At 44.4% G+C, this 22379-nt stretch overlaps 10 protein-coding genes across 13 annotated transcripts; 3 read left to right on the plus strand and 7 right to left on the minus strand.

The window, feature by feature from the left end:
- Window positions 1-308: 308 nt before the first annotated feature.
- On the minus strand, window positions 309-4497 carry LOC117140398 (zinc finger protein OZF). 3 transcript variants are annotated; one of them, XM_033303267.1, is made up of 4 exons: window positions 4298-4497; window positions 2009-4236; window positions 1438-1833; window positions 309-1378 (listed from the first exon to the last, which is right to left on the minus strand). In XM_033303267.1, exons 2-4 carry the CDS (start codon window positions 2582-2584, stop codon window positions 782-784), a joined length of 1569 nt encoding a protein of 522 aa, XP_033159158.1. In that variant the 5' UTR covers window positions 2585-4236; window positions 4298-4497; the 3' UTR covers window positions 309-781. The 3 variants fall into 3 exon arrangements, with proteins under 3 accessions (XP_033159158.1, XP_033159159.1, XP_033159157.1); XM_033303268.1 differs by having other exon boundaries at window positions 2009-4239; XM_033303266.1 differs by having other exon boundaries at window positions 2009-2782; window positions 4133-4497.
- Window positions 4498-4786: 289 nt separating this feature from the next.
- Window positions 4787-5554, plus strand: LOC117141220 (DNA-directed RNA polymerases I, II, and III subunit RPABC3). Its single transcript, XM_033304579.1, has 2 exons — window positions 4787-4973; window positions 5047-5554. Exon 2 carries the CDS (start codon window positions 5052-5054, stop codon window positions 5499-5501), a length of 450 nt encoding a protein of 149 aa, XP_033160470.1. The 5' UTR covers window positions 4787-4973; window positions 5047-5051; the 3' UTR covers window positions 5502-5554.
- Window positions 5555-5590: 36 nt separating this feature from the next.
- Window positions 5591-6306, minus strand: LOC117141217 (extensin). The gene has a single exon (XM_033304575.1). The coding sequence runs from the start codon at window positions 6285-6287 to the stop codon at window positions 5601-5603; it is 687 nt and encodes a 228-aa protein (XP_033160466.1). The 5' UTR covers window positions 6288-6306; the 3' UTR covers window positions 5591-5600.
- A 96-nt stretch (window positions 6307-6402) lies between these two features.
- LOC117141218 (mucin-7) lies at window positions 6403-7381 on the minus strand. Its single transcript, XM_033304577.1, has 2 exons — window positions 6701-7381; window positions 6403-6470 (listed from the first exon to the last, which is right to left on the minus strand). Exon 1 carries the CDS (start codon window positions 7302-7304, stop codon window positions 6717-6719), a length of 588 nt encoding a protein of 195 aa, XP_033160468.1. The 5' UTR covers window positions 7305-7381; the 3' UTR covers window positions 6403-6470; window positions 6701-6716.
- A 1202-nt stretch (window positions 7382-8583) lies between these two features.
- Window positions 8584-9368, minus strand: LOC117141219 (proline-rich extensin-like protein EPR1). Its single transcript, XM_033304578.1, has one exon. The coding sequence runs from the start codon at window positions 9366-9368 to the stop codon at window positions 8853-8855; it is 516 nt and encodes a 171-aa protein (XP_033160469.1). The 3' UTR covers window positions 8584-8852.
- A 682-nt stretch (window positions 9369-10050) lies between these two features.
- LOC117141486 lies at window positions 10051-10629 on the plus strand. Its single transcript, XM_033304963.1, has one exon. It carries the CDS (start codon window positions 10051-10053, stop codon window positions 10627-10629), a length of 579 nt encoding a protein of 192 aa, XP_033160854.1.
- Window positions 10630-14049: 3420 nt separating this feature from the next.
- LOC117141402 lies at window positions 14050-14830 on the minus strand. Its single transcript, XM_033304824.1, has one exon. It carries the CDS (start codon window positions 14747-14749, stop codon window positions 14165-14167), a length of 585 nt encoding a protein of 194 aa, XP_033160715.1. The 5' UTR covers window positions 14750-14830; the 3' UTR covers window positions 14050-14164.
- Window positions 14831-15892: 1062 nt separating this feature from the next.
- Window positions 15893-16745, minus strand: LOC117139941. 2 transcript variants are annotated; one of them, XM_033302626.1, is made up of 2 exons: window positions 16190-16745; window positions 15893-16045 (listed from the first exon to the last, which is right to left on the minus strand). In XM_033302626.1, the coding sequence occupies exon 1, from the start codon at window positions 16700-16702 to the stop codon at window positions 16202-16204; it is 501 nt and encodes a 166-aa protein (XP_033158517.1). In that variant the 5' UTR covers window positions 16703-16745; the 3' UTR covers window positions 15893-16045; window positions 16190-16201. The 2 variants fall into 2 exon arrangements, with proteins under 2 accessions (XP_033158517.1, XP_033158516.1); XM_033302625.1 differs by having other exon boundaries at window positions 15893-16048.
- A 1194-nt stretch (window positions 16746-17939) lies between these two features.
- LOC117140340 lies at window positions 17940-18823 on the plus strand. Its single transcript, XM_033303189.1, has one exon. The coding sequence runs from the start codon at window positions 17987-17989 to the stop codon at window positions 18764-18766; it is 780 nt and encodes a 259-aa protein (XP_033159080.1). The 5' UTR covers window positions 17940-17986; the 3' UTR covers window positions 18767-18823.
- A 901-nt stretch (window positions 18824-19724) lies between these two features.
- On the minus strand, window positions 19725-20697 carry LOC117141153. Its single transcript, XM_033304492.1, has one exon. It carries the CDS (start codon window positions 20683-20685, stop codon window positions 19876-19878), a length of 810 nt encoding a protein of 269 aa, XP_033160383.1. The 5' UTR covers window positions 20686-20697; the 3' UTR covers window positions 19725-19875.
- Window positions 20698-22379: the final 1682 nt, after the last annotated feature.

The following is a 22379-nucleotide window of genomic DNA, read 5'->3' on the forward strand; positions in this document are numbered from 1 at the left end:
ATAGTGGACGTGCTCACTCTTAGTTAAAGGAATGGTTTCTTTTTATCATTCGTCCTCATAAACTTTCTCTAACTCTTTTCAACAGTGACTAACGAAATCTTAAAGTAAGCGAAAATAAAACTTGCTGCAAATGGTTTCATGATTAAAAAATCCAGTGTTGGGTTGTAATCAGAAACAATATTTATTATTCATTTCATTTTTTCACTTGCGTATTTTGATTTGGATTTCAGCTGTACACTTCAGATTTTGCACTTTTTACACACGATATATAATTCATTTGAGTTTTCCAAAAGAAAAAAAGGTTGGAAAAGACAAATGGCAACTAAATGCATTAAGTTTATTAATTTTACAAGCATGGCCACAATGAGTTGTATTGCACTTGAGCTGTTATAGATTCACTCCGAGACAATCTGTTGCTCTGGCAAGACTAAGTATACAAAAATATTTGAGGTTTCAATCATGTTAGACTTATTATTATATAAATTATTGCATCGAAATTCATTCTTAAACTAATTTCCTTTAATAGGAAAATTATTATGACAACACTAACTCATACATTCTTCAAATTATACTTTTTGGTAGCAGCAAAATTGGGATAAGGGTAGTAATTCAGTAAAATGATCTGTACTATAAAGTATACATCTTTGGGATAAATTATTTGGTTGGGTTTCGTTCTGCAACTTTGGGTTACTAAACATTAAACTAAATGGCAAGAACTAGTTCTTCAAATCCTTCTTCTATGGCACACTCGCATTTGGCGTTGGCTAGCAACTCCTGGATTCTACTTCTGTTTCATATACATGGTGGCAATTTTCTCGAGAATGGTGTCGATAGACAACAATTCGTCGCTAAATTTCTGCATTGTGGGGGCTGGCACAATCCACTTAAGAAATTCCTCCACATTTAGCCGGAGTCTGGCCAATGGTGTCATCGTGACGTCGTCATGGGATTGTCGCTGAGCCAGCTTCAAGGATGCAATGATAACGTTATCGATTAGACGCTTCTCGTAGCCCAACTGACGCAGCTTTTGAGCGGAGCTAATTTTTTTCAGTACTACTGCCATGTTAAATCTTAACACAGAAAGAATTTGCGCATCTTCAGACTGATTGCCACTAGGCTTGTCCCCGTCAACTGGACACTTGGCGCACTGCTCAACATGCGACTGCAGCTCCACCTTGATCTTAAAAAACTCGTGGCAGCCTTCGCACATGTAGGGCTTTTGCTGTTTGTGTATCTTCTTCATGTGGTTCTTTAGGTGCGCCAGCTGAGAAAAGGCTACTTCGTCTTCGCACAGCTGGCAGCGAAAGGGTTTTTCCCCCGTGTGCTTCCGGATGTGCAGTTTTAGTACGCTTGAATGGGCAAAGGTCTGGTGGCAGATCTGATGGCAGTAGAAACATCATTTATGGCTACATGCAAGCTAACACACTTTCAACTTACCCTACACTGATAGGGGCGCTCTCCCGTGTGCATCCGCATGTGGACATTGTACTGGCTCTTCTGGGTGAAATATGTGTTGCACACCTCGCACACGTGTGTCTTAACAGCGGCGTGCCTCTGCATGTGAGTGGCCAAATCTTCGTCCGGCTCGATCATCTTATGGCATATCTCGCACTCAAATTGCGTCAGCTTGTGGTGCTCCTGGTTTATGTGGGCTCGCAGAGCCAGCTCGTTGGCGAATTGGCTCTCACAGATGCTGCACCGGTGCTCCATGCCCTGCTCGTGTCGCTCCATGTGCACCCGTAAATTGGCGTTGGTTGAGAAGCTAGCCGAGCACTTGGTGCAGTTGAACTGCTGGATACTAGTCTTGTGGTGAGAAACCATGTGCTGTTGCAGCTGCAATATAGATGATAATATATATTAGAAACACCAATGGTTATGACCTATAAAAACCAAAGCCTAATCGAAAGTTCATAATTAAATACACTTAAGTTTATAATAAATCGAGTAATGAGAAAAATATAAAATTAATCGTTAAATCGCAGTTAAAATGGAATGTCGTATTACTCACTTGACCTCCTCGCGCGAATTTTTTGTCGCAGAGGGCGCAAGGATAGGGCTTCTCGCCAGAGTGGAGGCGCATGTGGAGCCGCAGGCGCTCCTTGAGGGCGAATGATTTTGGGCACTGAGAACAGACGAACTGCTTCCGATGCTCGTGGGCGGTGGTGATATGGTTCTTCAGGTTGACCGCCTGGCGGTAGCTCTTGCCACAATCCTTGCACTTGTGAGGTCGTTCGTCCGAGTGGATAAGCATGTGGCGTTGCAGATCCGTCTTGCCACCGAACTCCTTGGAGCATTGACTGCAGACATGGTGCTTGCGTTTCACCGGTTCGTCCTTTCGGGCAGACTTCTTAAGCTGCGGCTGCACGTAGTCATGATCTTTTGAGTCCTGTTCTCCGCCGTCGTCCTCCTCGTCGTCCACACAGGCATCGCGCAGACTTGCCAAGCTGCTCTTCCTCCTCTGGATCGCAAGCGTGGGGCCTGGTGAGGATTCCCTCGCCGCCGGCGGCGATGACAGCGATATGCCGCTGTCCGTGAGCAGAGAGACGGCATCCTCCTTGGACACACTGCGACGGCTGCGTACCATTTGTTTGGTTTTTATTATTTGGGTTCGTAACTAAATATCTGGGGACCGCTTCCTGGGAAACACCGGCACCTGCTGCGTTTGGCTTTACTTCTAGGGTTAATGTTCTACGTATGTATTTAGGGTATTCGTATTTTTTGGTTCGATTGCTACTTCTAGGATAGTTCCCATTCACCTTTGGTTTGGATTAGTTCAGATGGGCTGCAAAAAAGTTAAGAGCTGTTTTAATTCTCCACTCGCCGAGCGCCACGTTCCGAAGCAGACGGAGAATCAAAAACACAGACAGAAATAGTAACCGTAAGTGAGGCCGAAACAGAAACAAGAAGAGAAACAGCAACGGAACAGAACCTCCAGCTGTGTCAACAGTGATAAGACCTATGCACAGGAAAAATATTACCAAAATTGGGGGATTTGCATATTTAAGTGCTTCGAAGTGCATGACACTTTTATACGTGTTATTGCAATAGTTCTTACTATTTTTGCAGTGTTGTCCAAATCATGTGAGATTTTTAAACGTTGTTTATCATAATTAGTTAATTGATTGCAATCCATTAGCTATTCAATTAAAAAATATATTCGTTTCTTTACAAATCTAGTTAACAACGAAATGTTGTGCACTGTTTTTCGCGGTGTATAGAGCTAGGAGCCCATGTCTTGAAGTGGATCGCGTTATCAAATGGCATTTCCAGCGAACGTAAGCTTCCACAAAAAATTCCCAGTTTGTTGTCTTAATCTTTTGTTTGGGCGGGAGCGAGATGGAGAAAGCGCCTGATAAGATCCCGAGAAAGGCAACAACTGATAAGCAATCCACCGCACTCACTAAAATCACGGTAGAGCTATAGACAGATATCGAGATAAAGCTGTGCAACCTGAGCGTTTTCGATCCCGCGGCGTCTGTTCTCCGAGGCGGCGGAGTTTCCAATGAAAAGCGAGCACACTGGAAATGCAACTGGATAAGAGCGATGACGATGACCCTGGACTGCGACGAACATCTGGCAAGCAGATTGGGAACCCTCCGATTCCGATTCCAGTGCCGAGCAACCCCCTGCCCCTGCGGAGGGTTAATGGTTCATTAGAGCCGCACCCGCAGAAGCTGAAAACTAACTCACTTTCGCAGCACAACGGCCCTCGACCAAACTGTTGAAAAAGCGAATTAAAGCTAGAATCCGGAGCTGGGAATCGAAACTGAAAGAGAACGGGGCAAAAAGCACGAACGACAGCGAAAATCACACACAAAAAGCGAAAATAAAGAAGTGAATACATAACAGCAGTTTTGTAATGCTAAATAGGCGGGGTTATGGGGGTGGGTAAGGGTTAAGGCGGCGGGGGTCGCTGGAGGAGGGGAGGGACCGTTGAAGTCTTTCGTATTCGGGACACAAAACTCGACGACTGTGTAGTTTCGGGGTCTTGCAACCGATTGTTAGTAATTAATGCACCAGCACCACAGCACTCATATACGCAAACCAATCTATTCTAAACATATGCTACACATTTGGCCCAGGGGCTCCACATTCAACACCAACACCAAAGCCCCATCGGGCGTGGACTTACCTTCGCAAAAAGCGGGAATTGCTAGGCTAAGGGCCTTCGATCCACAGGAACACTTATCGTCACCCCGAATGGGACACACTTGGACTTCCTATGCATTCCGCGTCCTACTAGGAGTTCGCTTCTTATTTGTTTATAATTTCGACGCCCCGAGCTGTGTGTACATACTTTTTGCAATCCGCTAGCTGGCAGTCCGACTGGCTATTCAGGGTGTATCCATCGTGCTGCCTGCGGCTAGACCTTTGTGGGACTTTGTGGGTTTGCCTATTCTAAGCCAATACTGCGATTTGTCCAGCAAAATAAATAACAGTTTTCGGTGGTTTTTTAATGTTGTTCTTAATCTTAGTGATGTGTATTCACCGATAGACGGTCACACTGGGACTCTCTGTCTGCACGCCTACAGATGGGCGCGTGATGCACAGTCACTAGTTAGAGAAAATCAAATGACGTTTAGGTTGCGGCGCAATAAATTATAAACCCAATTTAGTTAAACAAAAGGTTTAAAATAACCTTGCACAGCATTTGCAATATTCATTAAATTTCACTAAGAACATAGCACGCTTTGCTGAACGTGACTTCCGTTACACACTGAAATCACAGCCTGCTGAACGTGACCACTTTGCTCACTGAAATCGCAGACGTGTGGCAGCACTCAAGCCGCCAAAAAGATCTGGCATCGCTCATTCCTAACACGCGCATGCAAAATATTTAAGAAATAAATATTAGTCGCAAACATTTTTAATATAATATAATTTTGCTGAAATAAACCCAGTTCATTAAAGAAATCGCATCTACCTCCGCATATAGGATTCAATACGTATAAACTCTATTCAGCCGACTCAAGGTAAGGCGTGCGTTTATGGCGAAATGGCTGAAATGACTTCAAAGCAACAACTCATTAAATTATCACATTTCAGCTAAAATGGCTGGAGTACTCTTTGAGGACATCTTCAACGTTAAAGACATGGATCCGGAGGGCAAGAAGTTCGATCGTGTGTCCCGCCTGCACTGCGAGTCCGAGTCTTTTAAGATGGACCTGATCCTGGACATCAACTCGTGGCTATACCCCATGGAGCTGGGCGACAAATTCCGCCTGGTTCTGGCCACCACGCTGCGCGAGGATGGTTGCCCGGACAGCGGGGAGTACAATCCAATGGAGCACGAGGGCACGCGGGCGGACAGCTTTGAGTACGTTATGTACGGCAAGATCTACAGGATCGAGGGCGACGAAGCACACAATGAGGCCTCCCGGCTCTCCGCTTACGTGTCCTTCGGCGGCCTGCTGATGCGACTGCAGGGTGACGCCAACAATCTTCACGGCTTCGAGGTGGATCAGCACATGTACCTGCTGATGAAGCGACTGGCCTTCTGAATTTTCTACCTACTTATTTTCGATCGCAAATTAGACATAGACAACAAACTTTATTTACAGTGTATTCATAACATTGGTTGGAGTGCTGAAAAAAGTAGTCTATTGCCTGGATGGGCGTCTGAAAGGCGCATTGACTATCAGTCGTGATGGCCGTGGGCGGAAAGGAATGCGGCGATCCACGAAGGGCAAAGCCTGTGGAGTCGATGGAAACACTGGAGTAGGCCTAATAGCATTCACAATCTTGACCGCATTTGGCCGAGGACGAGCCTTAAGCTTAGCAGGCCGACGCTGCGGAGTCGGCAGAAGCGGACGCTGCGGGCGGAAGGCAGCCAGGCGGTTCAGAAGCGGAAGAACATACTGAGCCTGGGGTGGCAGCGGCAAACTTGCCAAATTAATTATAGCTGCGCTTTGTGGCAATGTGTTGGAGCTGTCATCGTTGGCTGGCTGGTCTGGAGGTCCGTAGGTCTGATCGGGAGGTCCATAAACTTGGTCCGGTGGGCCGTAGACCTCAGCTGGCGCTTCCACCACAGCCGGTGGCCCGTATGTTTCAGCTGGAGGGCCATATGTCTCCTCTGGTTGAGGAAATTCAACTGCCTCTTCCGTTGGCAGGTCGAATGGCGGATCGGGGACCAGTCCTGCTGGTGGATATGGTGCTTGTTCCTGTCTTTGCAGAAACCTGCCCGCCGCGGGTCCTGGGAACCTCAGATGACTGCCTTCAATTCCATTCAGGCAAAGAATGGAACAAAGCGCAAAGGTGGCCAGAGAAGCACTTGGATAACCGGACATTGTGGTGTGCTGACATAAACTGCTGCATGGGCGGTTAAGTGGCGCCTATAAATACCCACTAGGAATGCCCTTGGGGACTGCCCAATTCAAACGCCCGAAGAAACCTCGAGGCCGATGACTTATAAGCCAGGTCCAACGATACGTGCCCATCGCGATGATGACTAAAGCATGTGTAAGTACTGGCTGTTATGAAAATGTGGTTAGATTTCTTTAAAAGGGCGTGCTTATACAAAAGAATTGTATATTATTTTTACACAGAAATAAGAAATATATATATATAACGCTTTCCTATTAGTTTCAATATGGATTTATATTTAAATTGAATTTTGTAAGTGATTGCATGATCTCGCAAGAATAGATTCTAGCCCTGTATGATATTTGCTTAAGTCTGATGTAGTGTCGTCTTTGCTTACGCTAAAGTTTTTAAGTCTACCAACTGCGACGCAGGATCAGACGCTGAGGAACAGGCCTCTGGGAACGCCGTCCTTGAGGAAATCGCTGGTAGAGTCGGGCGGACTGTACGGGCTGTGGCTGGTCAAGACTGCTGGCTACAACGATCACAGTGCCATCCTCAGCAACCTCCAGCTGCGGTTCATCCTCCTCGGCGTCCTCATCAGCGGGCTGCAGCTTGGCACCATCCACCGATGCTTTCTCAGTCTCTGGAATATCATCAGTCTCGATGGGATTCTCCGGCAGCGGCTCAGCCTCGGGAGCAATAGCCGGTACGGAGTCGGTCTCTGGAGGTCCATAGGTGTTATCTGGTGGCCCGTATGTGTTGTCCGGAGGTCCATAGGTGTTATCAGGCGGCAGATAAGTGTTCTCCGGCTTGACTGTCGAACTGGGCAAATCGAAGGGAACACTCGGGGTGATGCCCGCCTCCGGATATCCAGTGGGCGAAGGACTGGGAATAGCCTCCACTTGGCGCGCCGAGAACCTCCGGCGGATCGGCTCCGCGGAGCCAATCGCCAACAGGCTCAGGACAAGAATAGCAATTGGTGCGCCAGTCGGTTTAATCATTTTCGCGGTTGAAGGGCTTCTGTTCTGATTTCTCAATCCGACTCGACTTATTTATAGCCCCAAGCTACCAGATCGAGTTCTGCTATAATTTATGCTCGTCACTTTCAGTTTCAGGCTCTTATTCCCGGTAAAACTTTGATTATGTTGCTCTGATCGGCGGCAGTGTAGCTTCAGCTTAATACCCGATACGTGACCCTTTTTCGAAATTCATTGTCCAATGCTAAGATTTGGAATAGGCCACCCTTCCCCTCCTTCGAATCATTCATTAACACTTGGCGTGGGCTGTGAACACTCGAGTTTGTTTGGTTTTGGGTTCTTGGCAGTTCATAATTTTATTTGATGAACTTTGTATTCATGCAAAACAGAATAGGCTGTGAAAAAATCCATCAAGCACGCACTTTTAAAAGCACGTCGCACCCATATGCAACATTTGGACAGTTTCTATCAGGGTCAATCGAATTCAAAAACAATGTTTTTTCTTATTAGCTTCGCTTTTGGAACACTCATTTACCTTACCAAAGATTATTATATTCTGAGCTTTGAGTTTTTATCATGGTCAATCGAGTTAAAAAACATAGTATTTATACTCGTTACTCATAGAGTAAGATTCGTTGAAAATTATATAAAAGGCAGAAGGAAGCGTTTCCGACCCTATAAAGTATATATATATGATCAGGATCAATAGCCGAGTCGATCTGGTCATGCCCGACTGTCCTTATGAACGTCTCTATCCCAGAAACTTTAAAAGCTAGAAGGTTGAGATTAAGCATACCATGTACCATGTTGCCACACAAGCCGCCCAAAGCTGCAACGCCCACACTTTTGCAAAATGTTTTCAAATTTTGCATATTTTTATTAGTCTTGTAAATTTCTATCGATTGCCAAAAAGCCTTTTGTACTATATTTTAAAAATTGTATTATATATTAAAATTATATTTTTTTACTTTATTTATCAATATATATAGATATTCCAGGGAAAGTATGCAATTTCGAGTACGAATTTCCACTAGCTGAGTAACTGGTATCTGATATCCAGGGCAGTCGACTATAGCATTGTTTCTTGTTTATTGTTACCTTAGCATTTACCTTCTGTTCACATATATCAAACTAAGTTTTACATTTTTAATTATTCAAACATTTAAAAACATATGGTAATGCGAAAATATTATAAAATTATAATATTCAAAGCTTTGGGAAGCCGAAATTATAGGTTAGTGTTTGGACAATATTTTTAATAGATCATAGAGCAAAGGGTATCTGGTAGTTGAGACTCCCGAATCTCTTGTGTCTTTAAATAAAAAGGTCTTAATAGAAAAGCAAAAGAGTTCTTATATCTATTAGCTCCATCAACAAATTACTTTAGTTTTTCTGACATCTTTTGAAATTTTCGATTTATGACAAAAGGGTGGATTAACTCGAATATTTAAGCAAATTTTCCATTATTTAAATTAAAATATTCAACAACAATTTATTTAGCAACAAAGTAATAAATGCATATCCTAATGTGTCGATTCCATTTGATTTCTACCAAATTAGGGTTGACCCATTTCAGATAGTGTACACCAGCACTGATCCAGAGCGGATAATCTGAGCGGATCGAAGCTTCTCCGGGGTCGGACGACGACTGCGGAGGCGTTCGTTACGAGGCTGGATCAAGCCGGCGGGCACGGGATCGGCAGCAGGGGCCTGGTCCACTGGGCCATCAGCCGGCGGTCCATAGGTGTTTTCCGGCTCGGCAGGTGGTCCGTAAGTGTTATCCGGAGGGCCGTAGGTGTTGTCGGGCTCAGCTGGTGGTCCGTAGGTTAGATCAGGTTGCGCTTCGGTCTCCGTGGGCAGGTCGAAGGGCACCTCCGGTGTCACTCCTGCTGGCGGATAAGGAGCCGAGGCCGGTGTGGGTGCAATATCCACGGTGGGGTCTGCCGCAACTGCCTGATCCTCTGGAGCCTGCTCCTGACGGGCAAACTGCAGACGGGAAGATCGTACCCGGAACCTGGTAGGCTCTGCCACAGAAACGGCAGCCATGGCTGCGATCAGGAGCAGGGAGCAGATGAACTTGTGGGCCATGTTGAGCTGCTGCTGAGTTGTCTTAGAATGTTGTCAGTGGCTGGAAGTCGCGTGCCTTTTATACCAACTGAAGTTTTCGGCCACTCGGGTATATTTGGCACACCGAGGGACACCCTTTCGTTGGCCTACGGACGTGACAATATTTAGTCAAGGGCCCATGTCTAAGCCATAACCATTGGGCGTTAATTATAACCCGCGGGCACTTAACTTTGACACGTTACGTGGACCCACTGGGGATGAGCAATGGGCTGGAACTAAAGAAGTCGAACTAGTAACGAAAGTCATCCGTTGACTTGTATGTTTTCTGTCGAAATTTTATAATTTTATAAATGTGTTATTGCTTTAACTGAGCTATTAATTCTCTTGCATAACCTACTTCCCTTTTTATGTGCTGAGAATGACACTAAGTATATGGCCTATGGTCCACATGGGCAACTAGGGCTATAGATCTGCTAGCACTTTAAATTCCACTCCACTGTGCGGCGCCTGCTTGACATACGCATGCGCATTGATGGATTTCAAATCGCGGCGCTCTGCTTAAAATTCACGGCGTTGTTGGCTGGGCTAGAATCGCTGACCAGTGACCACCGATGAGCAGGGCCACCGCTGCGGCATTTGGAGGTATAAAAGTTAAAGCTCCATATACGACAGCCAACACAGCTCCACTGCAAGTCTCACGATCATGGCACGTTACCAGTTTATCAGTTCGCTCCTCCTCCTGCTGGTGGCCATCAGCGCCGTGAATTGTGCGGCACAGGCACCACTTCGGCGGACTCTGCGCCTGCGTCCGGTGGCGTTCGCCCGGCAGGAGGTGGCTCCCACGCCCTATCCCTCGGCTGCTGAGCTGAAACCCGCCTCTGAACAGCCCGCGCTGACCTACGGACCTCCTGAGGATGTGGATACAGATGCCTTGCCGTCGGAGCAGGAGCCACCAGTGGACACATTCGAGCCTAGCCCAGAGAACGAGGAGGTGGACACCGAGGAGAGCTCACTTGAGGCCACCACACCCTCCTCCGCTCCGGCCCGCCTGCGCAGTCGCCAGAGATTGGCCAAGTTGCAGCTGGCCAAGCCCAAGCGGCTCCGCCAACTCACAGCTCGCCTGGAGGAGCTGCCCGTGGATGCAGCAGTGGCTCCAGTGGCTCCGGTGGTTCCAGTAGCTCAGGCTCCAGCACTGGCCACGCCCCAGTTTTACTATGTGGGTGCCCAGCAGCCGTATTACCTGGCAGCCTACAACGCTGCTCCCCAACAACTGGGCTGGTAGTAACCCTATTTGCCTTCTCTTAATTTGTTCGGTTTGGATTGGATTTTGTTGTTAAAAATATATTTCTGCTAAAATGTTTAAAAATGGTTCGTCTGCTTGTTTTCCTTACATTTTAAGTAATCTCAGTCCTAAAAGACTAAATAGAGAAACCCGTGATATGATAAGCGAAGGTAATTAATAAATTAAATGGGCCGACACCAATATCAAACAAATTGGTTATCTTTTACGTGAATAATTTAAATTTAGTATTTAATCGAAACATGTTTTGTGAAGGTGTGTGGAGAAGGGGGGATAATCAGCAGTGTCCTGCCATGCTCATCATTACGTGTCAGTCCATCTGACTCTGTTACTTTATATTATTATTAATTTATATTATTAATCAACATCTATCGATTGTCGAAGGATAATTAACTATTTTGCATGCGAAACAATTGATTTAACTGTTAATATTAAATTGTCGAAATGGATGCAAATATGTTTGCCCGACTTTACACAACGCTCAAAGATTCTCGTTCCCTAAAACTTAGTGAAAGCCATTCGCCTTTAAGAACAACTCATAGTAGACCTATTCCGAACGAACTCCTGTTCAGAATGTTTTGCATATCCCCTTGACATGTGAATTGCCTCGGAAGCGTTTAAAGGGTTCCTTGTTTCCATCGCATACTGTTAGCGGAATTGTATGGTCTTTTGTGAAAGGCTTCCCATTTCCAATGCATTTTTAATGCTTTGTTTTATTCCAGCTGTAGTGGCTGACTCACCAGTGTAATGGCTTCCTAAGCTATTTTTTAGTCTGCGCAATATGATGGGTGATTGGTGGTCTTTGAACATTGATGAAGGTACAGTAGAGCGAGAACATAGATAGGGACAATTGAGTTTAATATCCGAGTTATTCTAAATATTAAAAATAACTCGGTACATATTGTGTACGTTCCTTCGTACCTTCCATCCTGACGGTCAGAGATTATGATAACCTCGGCTTGTGATTCTGGTCAAGAAAACATAAGCACACGCTTGTTCCTACCTCTTACATACTTTTCAATGAGTCTAGTACACCCATTTACTCTAAAAGTACCGGGTATATACATTTAAATAACATGCATAGACGCACCTTTGTGCACATAAAGTACACCTACTTACTATTTTTAATAGTGCATTTTGTAAGCTTTAAAGCTTATATAAATAACTTCATCTGCTATCAAGGTTTAGTTTGTACAGAGAAATAATAAGTCAACATTACTTAGAGACGAAGTGCAACATTATTTAGGAAAATGCTAGTATCCTGTGCAAAAATGTTCAAATTTTTGATGATCATCGTTGTGGCTCTCCTGGAACTAACCAAGGCACTGGATTCACCTGGTGTTGCCACGCAGAGACCACCTGTTGGGGATAAAGTTGTATATCCATTGGAGGACTACCAATATATCGATATCCGTTGATAAATTATTTGTTCAATTCGCGATCCTCCAAGTTATGCGTCTAATAATTCAATTATCTATTATTTGAAATCAATGTTAAGATCAGGCTTAAGATCAGAATTAAGAAAAAAAATAGTCAACCGTTCAATTAATTCCCTCGTTTCTTAGTTCTTCGATTGCTCAATAGTTTAGAAACCAAAAGGGCTGCCAAGGGCGGCTGTTTCAATCTATTCATTCAGTTGGACAAGACTGACAGTTCCTCCGACTTGGAGGGCAGAAGACCCAAACTTTCAAAGGACGATCTTTGATAATATCCTGATGCGAAAGAAAGGCACTTTAAAATGTTTGCGCTCCTGTAAGCACCTCCCACATAGATTTTATTACAATTATTCATCCAATAAACTACACCATTTTGTAGTCTACTCATTCTTTTAACACATACCAATATTAAATAAACACAACTTTGTTTCTTTACATTTTAAAAATAACAAATTTATAGTAGAGTTAAAAGTAATGAGGTGTCTCTATGCGCACAAAGTTGCGCATCCAAATAGGGAATTAATGTATATTCTATTGTGGGCGTTGTGGTTGAGGGGTTTGGGGTTGACTCTGGGCGAATCCCAGAAGTAACACATTTATTAAATTTTACTATTGCAATTCTGTTATTACACAGGTTTATATTGTATAACTATACTGTGTAAACGAAAATCATTTCGATGTTTATAAGTACAGCATGAGAAAACCCTAGTCAAGTTGCCCGACTTTCAGATACCCATTACTCATCTTGTGAACGAGAGCGAACGAGAAATTTAAACATTTTCATGGACATATCAATAAATACTACAAAAAATTAAAAAAGTCCCAGCATTTTTTACAAGTGTGGGCATGACGGTTTGAAGTGGTTTGTTGGGGAGGAAAGAGGCGTGTGTATACCGAGTGTGTACCATAAAATACAATTAAATAATAATAAAGCAAAACCTTTTTCAAACGTGTGGGCATGGCTGTTTTGTCAACATTATTGTCTGCACCTACATGTCTCAAGAATCTGCATGCTTAGTCCCAAGATTCTAGCGTTTATAGTTTCTACGTTCAACCGACATACGAACGGACAGACTTGTACCTGTTACATACTTTCTTAGAGTCTAGTACACCCGTAGAGAAACTACGAGTAATCTTAGCGTTCTAGCTTAAATTGTTTCTGAGATCACATCACTGCGGCTGCTGTATATACACGAAGAAATTAAAATTTGATTTGATTGTTCCAGAAAATACAATGCTTCAATACTCATATACTACAAAAAATATTTCAAAATTATTGTTCGATTAGTAAACTTTCGTTCTACCATTTTACGAAAAATCCGTCACTGTAGCGGGAAACACCTACATATAGTTTTTTTTAAACCTTTCTATAGAAATAAAACAGCTCAACCATCCACATTAAGAAGATTTTTTATCAACTGGCTTGTATTATAGGTCTCTAAGTTTAAGGATTCATAGGCTCTGGCAGTATAGGACTTTTTCAAAAAGTCGAACCATGTCATATTCGGTAATATATAATATTTAGTTTGTAGATTATTTCTCTTGAGGTGATCAAAGCGTATTGGTGTTAACTAATTTTCTATTTTGAATTCTTTTAATTTTAAATTGGTACATTATATATATTCCATTGTTATAGCTTCCGGACATAAAAGTAAAGGATTTTAGCCATTAACTACTACATTACCTCCTAATAGCTACTCCTACTCCTAATAGCTAAAGAAAGCTTACATTTATTTTCCTGTAATTTAACCTGGGCTTAGCTCGGCCTGTACCGGTTTTCCTAAATTGAATAAAATGTTCGAAAGAATCATGAACCGATTGTCTAATCGGTTTTGAAAACGCTTCGAGGCTATCATCACGACTTTTGTTAATCATCACAAATATTAAAATATAATCGAATGGTTCGGACATGCCATTAATCTTATCAACTTTGAGTTGATTCCCTTATCGCCACCTAAAACACACATTTTCCTTTTCATTATGTAAAATAAATAGGTAATTCTATATTTAAAAATTCGCACATATTTGAGTAAGTAAGAGGACGATTTTAAAAATCTCATTTTTGTTATTAATTTCAATAGTTAACCGCGGAAGAAAGATGCCCGCGTCTCCAGGCCGCCCACATTCGGTCTCGAGCTATTTCGATGGGCCTCGATGGCCTGGTAGTTAATGAACCAGAAGGGCTGCTGCTCCACGGGCAGCTGACTCAAGTGGTTGACCCACTCGCGGTCACCATGGGCATCGATGGGCAGCTGGCTGAAAACGGGGGCCACTGATGTTGCGGGTCTTCCGGCTGCGGAACTGGCGGGCTGGGTTGTCGACTGTGGAGTGTCCTCTGCTCCAAATCGGTTGGCCACAGTGGGAGCCGCCTCCGGAGCAGACCCACTTATTGGCAGTACTAGGGGAACTCCAACTGGCGGCCTCTGGGAGGCTCCAAAGGGTAGATCGACTAGAGCTGGCCTCTGCGAGCTGGATGGCTCTCCGAATCTTGTAGCTATATCCACTCCGGTGATATTCTCAACGGCTGTGTTCTGGGTTGCGTGGTACTTGTCCTTCTGACTTAGTCCACCTGGCGGCCTCAATCCCGCAAAGGAGGGCCGTTGCGCTTGGATATTTTCCAACAGAGTCATGGCAATGATGGCCACGGCAAACATTTGTCCCAGCATTGTTGCAATAAAAATTTCACTTTCTGCACGCGTTTCTCCGGCAGCTTCATGCGAAGTAATCCGGTCTGATCTTCACCGACAACTGAGTACAGGCGGCTGGGAAGATTATTTAAATAAGCTTCGACTCTCTGCTCCACAGCAGCTTTTCTTCGAATCGAACGGGTTGCACAGAAAGAAAAAAGTATTATAATAAATTACGTTTTAAAGTATCCAAGCTAAATATGAATTTCCCCTCTAATATCAACGGAAGGCAAATAAAAAGTGAAGTCATTTTTAATAGTGGTAAAAAAAACGATCTTATGTGAAACTGCATTGTTTTGTTTCGGTGTATACTAAAGTAATGACTTTTAATACGACTAATTAAATTTTTAAGTCCCCTGCATATACGTAATTCATATTTAGATGAGAAACTTGTAGTAGTTTTTTGTTAACATATACATAGGTATAGGTGCTTTATTGTCGAAGGGAACAATTCCTTAACTTCCTTACTTTGTGATGTGTAATGTGTTTATCTTAATGGTTAAAAATACTCTTACTTCGGCCCTTGACAATCCGCGAGCATTTCAAATTTGCAAATTCAATTAAGTGAATCATTTCATTTCGTAATTATGTGTGCTGAAATTGAGTTATTCTTCCGGATAATTCCTAGAGCACTTTTACCTGAATACACAACAATATTCATATTAATAATTATTAAAACTGTTTAAGTCATATTTATGGTTCCATAAATACAGTTCATGTTCTCAATGTCGTAATTATTATTTTTACCATGCAGGAATCCATTTTAAAGTGCAGTTTTTTTTCCCCATCATTTTTTGTTTCATTGAACTTGTAAACTTTTTCCCACACTGATTACCCAGACTGACCTGAATCGAATTCAAGATTAGAGTATTTATTTTCCACTAGGAGTTCAGACTGGCGTATTTCTTGTTTTTTTGCGGTCGGGGCAATCCCAAATTCGTCACCAGCTTGCGAAGCGTGCGTTCCCAAACCGGTTGCAGGTCTTCCCCTTTACCCACTCTCCCGGTGACCAATAGCTTCTTGATCAAGTTGGCTGTAAATTGGCTTTTGGACGCGTCTAGGAAAGTTTCTTTCCCGTCTGTACCGAAGTGATTCACTGGTATGTCTGCCAAAAGAAGTTCGTTCTATCTCGAAAGCAGATTTATTTGCATTATATTATAATCGGATGTGTTTTATTTATGTGTAGAGTGTGGGATCAGGTGAAAAAGTGTTCCTGTGTTTGTTTTTGTCGTCATCGTGGCTGGTGGATCGTCATGGGTTTTTGTTTTGAGTTGGCTGCTGGAATTGCAAGAAAAATAGACAGAATTATTTAAAGGAATAATCATTACATGGAATCTTACGAGGCTATTCAATGTGTATTGTTTTTTTTTTTGGGGGGGGGGTTCAAAACTTATTCTTGATGAGTTCTTAAATCCTTACCTAGATTTTCATTTAGAAGCGTCGCACGGTGGACCGGGCAGTACTCAACTTGGCCGGACGAGCAGCGGCTGAAAGTGGACGGCGATAGGCCACGGGCTTGGCTACTCTCCGGTAGTTAACGGCCCTCCTGGCAGCTACCAAACGGGCCTGCTGCTCCGTCGGAATGTCGGCGGCGGCGGGCAGATCGTTTCCGGTCACGTCCGGTGGGCCGTACACCTCGTCGGGAACGCTGTTAGGCGCAGCATCGGGCGGTCCATAGACGGCATCCGGTGTGGGCTCGGCGGCCGAGGGAGCAGCAGCCTCGTCGAAGGGCACTTCCGGCTTCAGCTCATCCGCCGAGGGATACGGCGTGACGGCATCCGGATCAGCTGCGTCGGCGGGAGCCAGCTCCTGGCGAGCGGAGTACCTCGAACGTCCGCGGCTCAGGCGCTGCGAATAGCGCTGCTGCTGAGCTTGGGAAACGGCCAACAGGCTGAGGGCTGCAGCCATAAGGATAACCTGAAACTTTGCCATGGTGGAGATGAATGGATGGAAGTGTATCTGTGGGAAGGCTGAACCAACGACTGATGACTGGAAGAGCCTCCCTGGGCGCTTTTATAGGTAGGACTTGGATGGGCACCTGTTTAGTGTGCGGCGCGTGGACCCAGCGTGGGCATCCTTTTTTGGACCTACGGTCTGACGTCGGCACTCCACTATGGTCTTGGTTACCCACGATCGGCGGTGTCTGCGGCGTCTTTATGCGCCCACGACGTGACCAGAAAGAGGAAGCAGATGTTGATGTCCGAGGTTCCGCCAGAAATCAGTCCAAAATCTGAGAGTGTCTCCACCACGATTAAACCAATCGCTCAACATTAAAACGCTCTTAATGTGACGGACGGTAAAATTAATGGCTAGTCGTAAATTTTGGGGCGAAGTTAAAGGATATTGGTAAAATGGAAGCGGGCAAAAATCTATTTTAGGCCAATGCACAAAGCCTTGAAATATTTAAAACTTATGTTGTACTGAATTTAAGTATGGTACCTAAAAACCATTCATTTATAGAAATAATAAATTTTATTGTCACCCTCATACTCTTATTGGTTTAAAAAATATCAAACAACTTAAGACTTGCTGACTTTATTATAAAATTTGTATAAAAAAAAAACAAGTAATTAAAGTAATTTCTTTAATTGCGATTTAAAACTAATTTGTAAATATTTTTGCGCTTGCACGTATTATTTACATTTAACCATCCTCACTTTATTTCATGTAATGATAGTTCAGGACGTGACATAAAACAATCGTTTGGGGAACGGGCTGGTGACCTTGGCGGTCACCTCAACGCCAAATCGTTGATCGCATAAATATTGATTATAAGTGTTTAATCAAAAATTCTAACGCTCAAGCTGACAATTCCAGCATAATGCAATTGACAACAGTCCACTCCGTTTTCGCTTTCAATTGGCTGGGAATTGGATTGCGTGTCACGTACGAAACGCATTTAATTTTCAAAGAACATGGCGAATCGGACGTGGACATCGGACACCAGTTGGCAGTTGGAGACCGGTGATAATGTGGACGATGCGGGCGATATGGTGGAGATATGAGTTGGCAGCGGACGTGGTTTTGTCGGCGGAGACCAGAAACAAACAAAAGGCTATGCAAATAAATCATTAAGTGTGCGCCTAATCGATGTCGTGTCGATATAGAAGCTTCATGTCAATATTCCCCGGGATCGAGAACTCTGTATAAAAGTATCGTTCACAATCGTACGTGGATCAGTTGGGTCTAAATTCGGACCGAGATCGAAAGTCCAACATGCAGTGCATTCTACCCGTTATCCTTTGCCTTTGGGCTCTTAGTCCCGTCCAGATCGAAGCGCGTCAGGTCAGGATCAACCGGTATGCGGTCAGTGTGCAGGAGGATCAGCCGGCCGAGGCTAAGGATGCTCCCTATCCGGCGAGAGGCTATAGACCACAAGGTCGCTCCTTCTGGCTGCCAGGCGAAGTGGAAGTAGAGGTCATTGAAGGGCCCGGTGCTGTGGAGGCCGAGGTTCAGGAAGGCTCAGGTTTGGGTACGAATCAGCTGACCACCACAACCGAACTGCCTCTGGAGGATCTGTCGACCAGCACTACAGATCCAACCGACGACTGGAGCACAACCACCAACTGGGTCTCCGTGGACCCTACCACAGCTCCCCCAGCTCCCCCCGCTGTGGAATCCCGTTCCGGTCGGGCTTTTGTAAAAGCTCCTTATCCACCGGCCGGCTACCGACCAAGTCGCGCCTTCCGCCTGCCCACCGAGCAGAGCAGGGAGGAGGAGCAGAAGACCTTCTCCAGCAACTCCACCGACAGCAATGCCGATCACCCGGTCTGCGGGGTCAGCACTGACCCCCTGAAACCCACTCCGGAACCAGGATCCAAGGATGAGCCGGACTCGGAGAGTGTGGTCTTTACTGCCAATGTGGGACCTGCTGTGGTGGTGGCTAGAGCTCCCTCCTCCATTCCGTTGGCTATTCCCCTGCGATCGCAGCCTCTGATCCAGGCTCCCAGATCCCGGGGATTTGTCTACACCACGGATGTGGAGCAGCGGTGGTAATGGGGCGGGAGGTAATCATTATCATTGTTAACAGTTCAGTATTTAAAGTTACTTTTGTTTATGAAGAAATAAATGTTTTCTATTGTTATTTACCTTTAAAGCTCTTGGTATTTACTTATACTATTGTATATGGCTGAAAATCAATTCAATTTATAAACTACTATTTGAACGTTCAAGCACCACGAGCTGTTTTACTTAACTTGACAGCAAAGATTCTGGAAGTTTTTATAGGAATACAAATTATAACGTCATCACTCTTATCGTTTTCATCGGCCGGAAGTTGTGGCACGTTCCAAACTTTGTTTCTCTAACGTCACTGTATGTTTTGTTAAATATTGTTTTCGTTTCCAATTGAAGGAGGAGTGTTTTCTATCAAATGGTGACAGCTTATATCTGCAGTCAGCCGGAGAGTTCTTCTCCCCGGCAACCCGACATCCCGGCATCCCGACATCCGTATTAAATTTGACGTGCGGATGTGCAAAGTTTTAACCGTGGAACGTGCGTGGCATCCGGAAAGGCGTTCGGCGACTTTGGAGGAGGAGGCGGAGCTTATAACCCCCTTACCCTCCACTGCCGTCTTCATGGAGGATTCAAATTGAATAACGAGTATGCGAGTGCTCCCTGTACCACGTGACGGGAGGAGTGAATCCGCCGAGACCATTGAACCTACTTTATACTGGTGGGGACTTGTTGAGCGGTTGGAGTTCTCGTGGCAGACATTTATGGCAATATTTTTGAATATTTTATGTGAGATTTTCGTGGATTCACCACGACATTCTATTGAAGCGACAGCTCCAATAAATTTGGATACAAAGTACCATATTTATGAATAGATTTGTTTTTGTCAAGTCCAATTCGAGCAGCACCAATTCAATCTATATCTAATATATTGTTAATCTATATCAAAGACTAAAAATGTGTAAAGAATCAGATGCCCTTAAAATATGGGCCTATTTATTTCGTTAAAGGCCATTCATCAAGCCATTCGATAAGCATATTCAAGAGGTAACAAAAGTCATCAAAAACGAGTTAAGAAGAAACTTTAACAGAGTCCGCGTGGCCACCGCGCCGGGTTAATTGATTCGTCCTGGCACGCCTCCTTGGGAAAGTCAGCGCAAATTGTGCACGTAATTGACAATCAAAGGATCATCGAAGCTGGTGGGCACGATTTCGACGGAGTGCACAACCGGCTGCAAGTGGGCATCGCTGTCGATGTGCGTGAAGCTGGCCAGCTGGAGGTCCAGGTCATCGTGGCCGCCATCCACCAGCACGTACTCGGCCTCCGGCTCCACGATGGCCAACTCCACGGCGGCATTATTGTCGCCGGGCACCTGCGGCTGCTCGGCAATCGATAGAGTTGCATTTTCATTGTCCTGGGAGAGGGAGATGGCCACGTTCGGTGGTGGGGACTCTTCTCCGGCCGGAGTGGCGTCGATGGCAAACAATTTGGTAGTGGTCGCAGTTGTGCTGCTCTCTGTGGTTAAACTTTCAGGGGTGACGCCCTCCTCCTCGTCCACCTTTAGCTCCGTGGCTTCCTTTGGCTGCTCAGTTGTGGTTACCTCAACTTCGGCCTTGTTGTCCTCCCCCTCGTCGTCCTGCTCCTCGAGATGGCGCTCAATTTCATGAATTCGCTTGGGTGTTGTACTGAGCAGCAGGAGCTTCCCGGACTTCTCTGGCGCCACAGCGCTATCCTCATGTAAAGTGCCCGGGGCAGGATCAATCAGTATGCTGGCCTCCTCGTCGCGACTCAAAGCAGGACCCGCCAAAGTTGTGGCCTCCTCGGTGACGACATCCCCCTCTTGATCCCGGATAACCGCACTAGTTGTGGTTTCCGGAACCTCCGGATCCGCTTCGGGGCGGATAACAGCCGCCTGGACCACAGCCAGGCAGAGTAGAGCACAACCGAGTCCTTTCCACATGTTCGCTGGTCAATTTGCTGACGATTTGATGGCAGTCCACTCCAGACGGGCGTATTTATACAAATGGTTCCCACCCATTCGGGAGCTGTCATAATTTCAGCCCTGAGCATTTAATTTAACGCGAAACTTCCGCAAGTGGCCCAAACCGGAAATGTAATTCCGCCCGTCGGTGGGCGTGAGTTTCTGTCTGCCAGAGGGTGTTGTGTTGTGCGAGTCTGTGGCGGCATTGAAGGAGGCCAGAAAGGCCTGGGTCGTTACACCTTAAGCCCCGCACAGCCCCATTGACCGCAACGATGGCCAGAGTGGCAGCCCCAAAAAGTCACTTTACATTCTTGCCTTTAACTTCGTTACGCACACTAGCATACTACACATACGCCAGAGGTTGAAATAGTAGTGCCAGTGGCACTAGCTTTCCAGTTATTTGAAAAGTAAAGATAACAAACTTCGCTTCTATCCTGGAGTCCGTAAAACCCTCCCTAAACCAATTAGTTTATGCAATATATTAAAAATCACAATTAAAGAAATTTGTATATATTAAAATAGAGTATGACTTGATTTGAAGAAAGTTAAGTTATATGTTAGGTTTGTTTTAAAATGTTACGCACAAAAACCAACTCGTATCTATTAAGTTGACCCCAACTGTAGGGAAGGCCTATGCCTTGGAAAGTATCTGTGTGTGAGCGTGTGTAGTTTTGTCGGTTTAACTTTGTGATGAGCAAAGTTAGTGGCTTGACCGTGCCAGCTGTTGGCCATGCTGGTCACGTTCTTCGGGTGACTTTGTTTTCGTCTAAATGGGAAATGATAAAATTGAAAATAAATTCATATAAACACACATGCTCACAGGAGGAAATAAATGTGTCTTGGGACAACAACAATGGCAACAGGCTACAAGTTCATTGATTGCCTGCTGACCCAGAGAAATATTCGCAGGCATAAAATGCACAACATTCGTTGAAGGGTTAACTTCGAGTAATTGCATTTGGCATATTTTAATTGGATTCCTGCGGTTGGTTCTTGTCAAAGTTAGGTCATTCTAACCGAATCGTTTTTTTGTGAATCTTATTCCGTATTATCACAACTTGCGTACTCTGTAACCCATCAAATAATCGCATGCAATCGATTCAGTTTTGGCAGGGATCATAAATCCCATTTCGCATCCTCCATTTAAATACAAACACGAGTCCGATATAGTTGATAGTATTTATATATAAGTTTATTATAGAAGATTCAACACTACTTACGTTAAAAATATTGTACGTCTTATACTTTGTTATTATCTTATTGACTTCTGTCATTACTTGCATTACTTTTGTTGTTCTTCTTTTGTGTGTTTGTGTCTATAACGAAATTTCTAATTTCATAAAATGAGTATGTGTCGTGTTATATGTAGATATAAATGTATAATAATTGCATATGATCGATGGCTTGTACATGAAGAGTGGGGAAAAATTGCGAAATGGCCTGGATATACTCGTATCTTTTAGGTAACTATCTGATTTTATATTTAGTTTAGTTTAGTTGGGAGCCTAATCAACGCTCGATATTGACGCCAATGACGGGGCCTCGAGATATGTGTGCTTCGTTTAGATACAAGATTCAAGATACAATTAGTTAAGTACAATTACGATAATTATTGTTCAACGTTTATGCAAATGTTGTGGAGTTCATAGAATTAGATTTCGTTTTTCGATTTC

Source organism: Drosophila mauritiana, chromosome 3L (genome assembly GCF_004382145.1).
Source record: "Drosophila mauritiana strain mau12 chromosome 3L, ASM438214v1, whole genome shotgun sequence".
Lineage (NCBI taxonomy): Eukaryota > Metazoa > Arthropoda > Insecta > Diptera > Drosophilidae > Drosophila > Drosophila mauritiana.

Excerpts from the sequence above, each read along its gene's own strand:
- LOC117141218 (XM_033304577.1), bottom strand. The coding sequence starts at position 7,304 with ATGATTAAACCGACTGGCGCACCAATTGCTATTCTTGTCCTGAGCCTG.
- LOC117140340 (XM_033303189.1), top strand. The coding sequence starts at position 17,987 with ATGCAGTGCATTCTACCCGTTATCCTTTGCCTTTGGGCTCTTAGTCCC.
- LOC117141402 (XM_033304824.1), bottom strand. The coding sequence starts at position 14,749 with ATGCTGGGACAAATGTTTGCCGTGGCCATCATTGCCATGACTCTGTTG.
- LOC117139941 (XM_033302626.1), bottom strand. The coding sequence starts at position 16,702 with ATGGCAAAGTTTCAGGTTATCCTTATGGCTGCAGCCCTCAGCCTGTTG.
- LOC117141219 (XM_033304578.1), bottom strand. The coding sequence starts at position 9,368 with ATGGCCCACAAGTTCATCTGCTCCCTGCTCCTGATCGCAGCCATGGCT.
- LOC117141486 (XM_033304963.1), top strand. The coding sequence starts at position 10,051 with ATGGCACGTTACCAGTTTATCAGTTCGCTCCTCCTCCTGCTGGTGGCC.
- LOC117140398 (XM_033303267.1), bottom strand. The coding sequence starts at position 2,584 with ATGGTACGCAGCCGTCGCAGTGTGTCCAAGGAGGATGCCGTCTCTCTG. Across the intron at positions 1,834-2,008 it reads AATTCGCGCGAGGAGGTCAA|CTGCAACAGCACATGGTTTC; the intron begins GTGAGTAATACG and ends TCTATATTGCAG. Across the intron at positions 1,379-1,437 it reads AGCGCCCCTATCAGTGTAGG|ATCTGCCACCAGACCTTTGC; the intron begins GTAAGTTGAAAG and ends TACTGCCATCAG.
- LOC117141217 (XM_033304575.1), bottom strand. The coding sequence starts at position 6,287 with ATGTCCGGTTATCCAAGTGCTTCTCTGGCCACCTTTGCGCTTTGTTCC.
- LOC117141153 (XM_033304492.1), bottom strand. The coding sequence starts at position 20,685 with ATGTGGAAAGGACTCGGTTGTGCTCTACTCTGCCTGGCTGTGGTCCAG.
- LOC117141220 (XM_033304579.1), top strand. The coding sequence starts at position 5,052 with ATGGCTGGAGTACTCTTTGAGGACATCTTCAACGTTAAAGACATGGAT.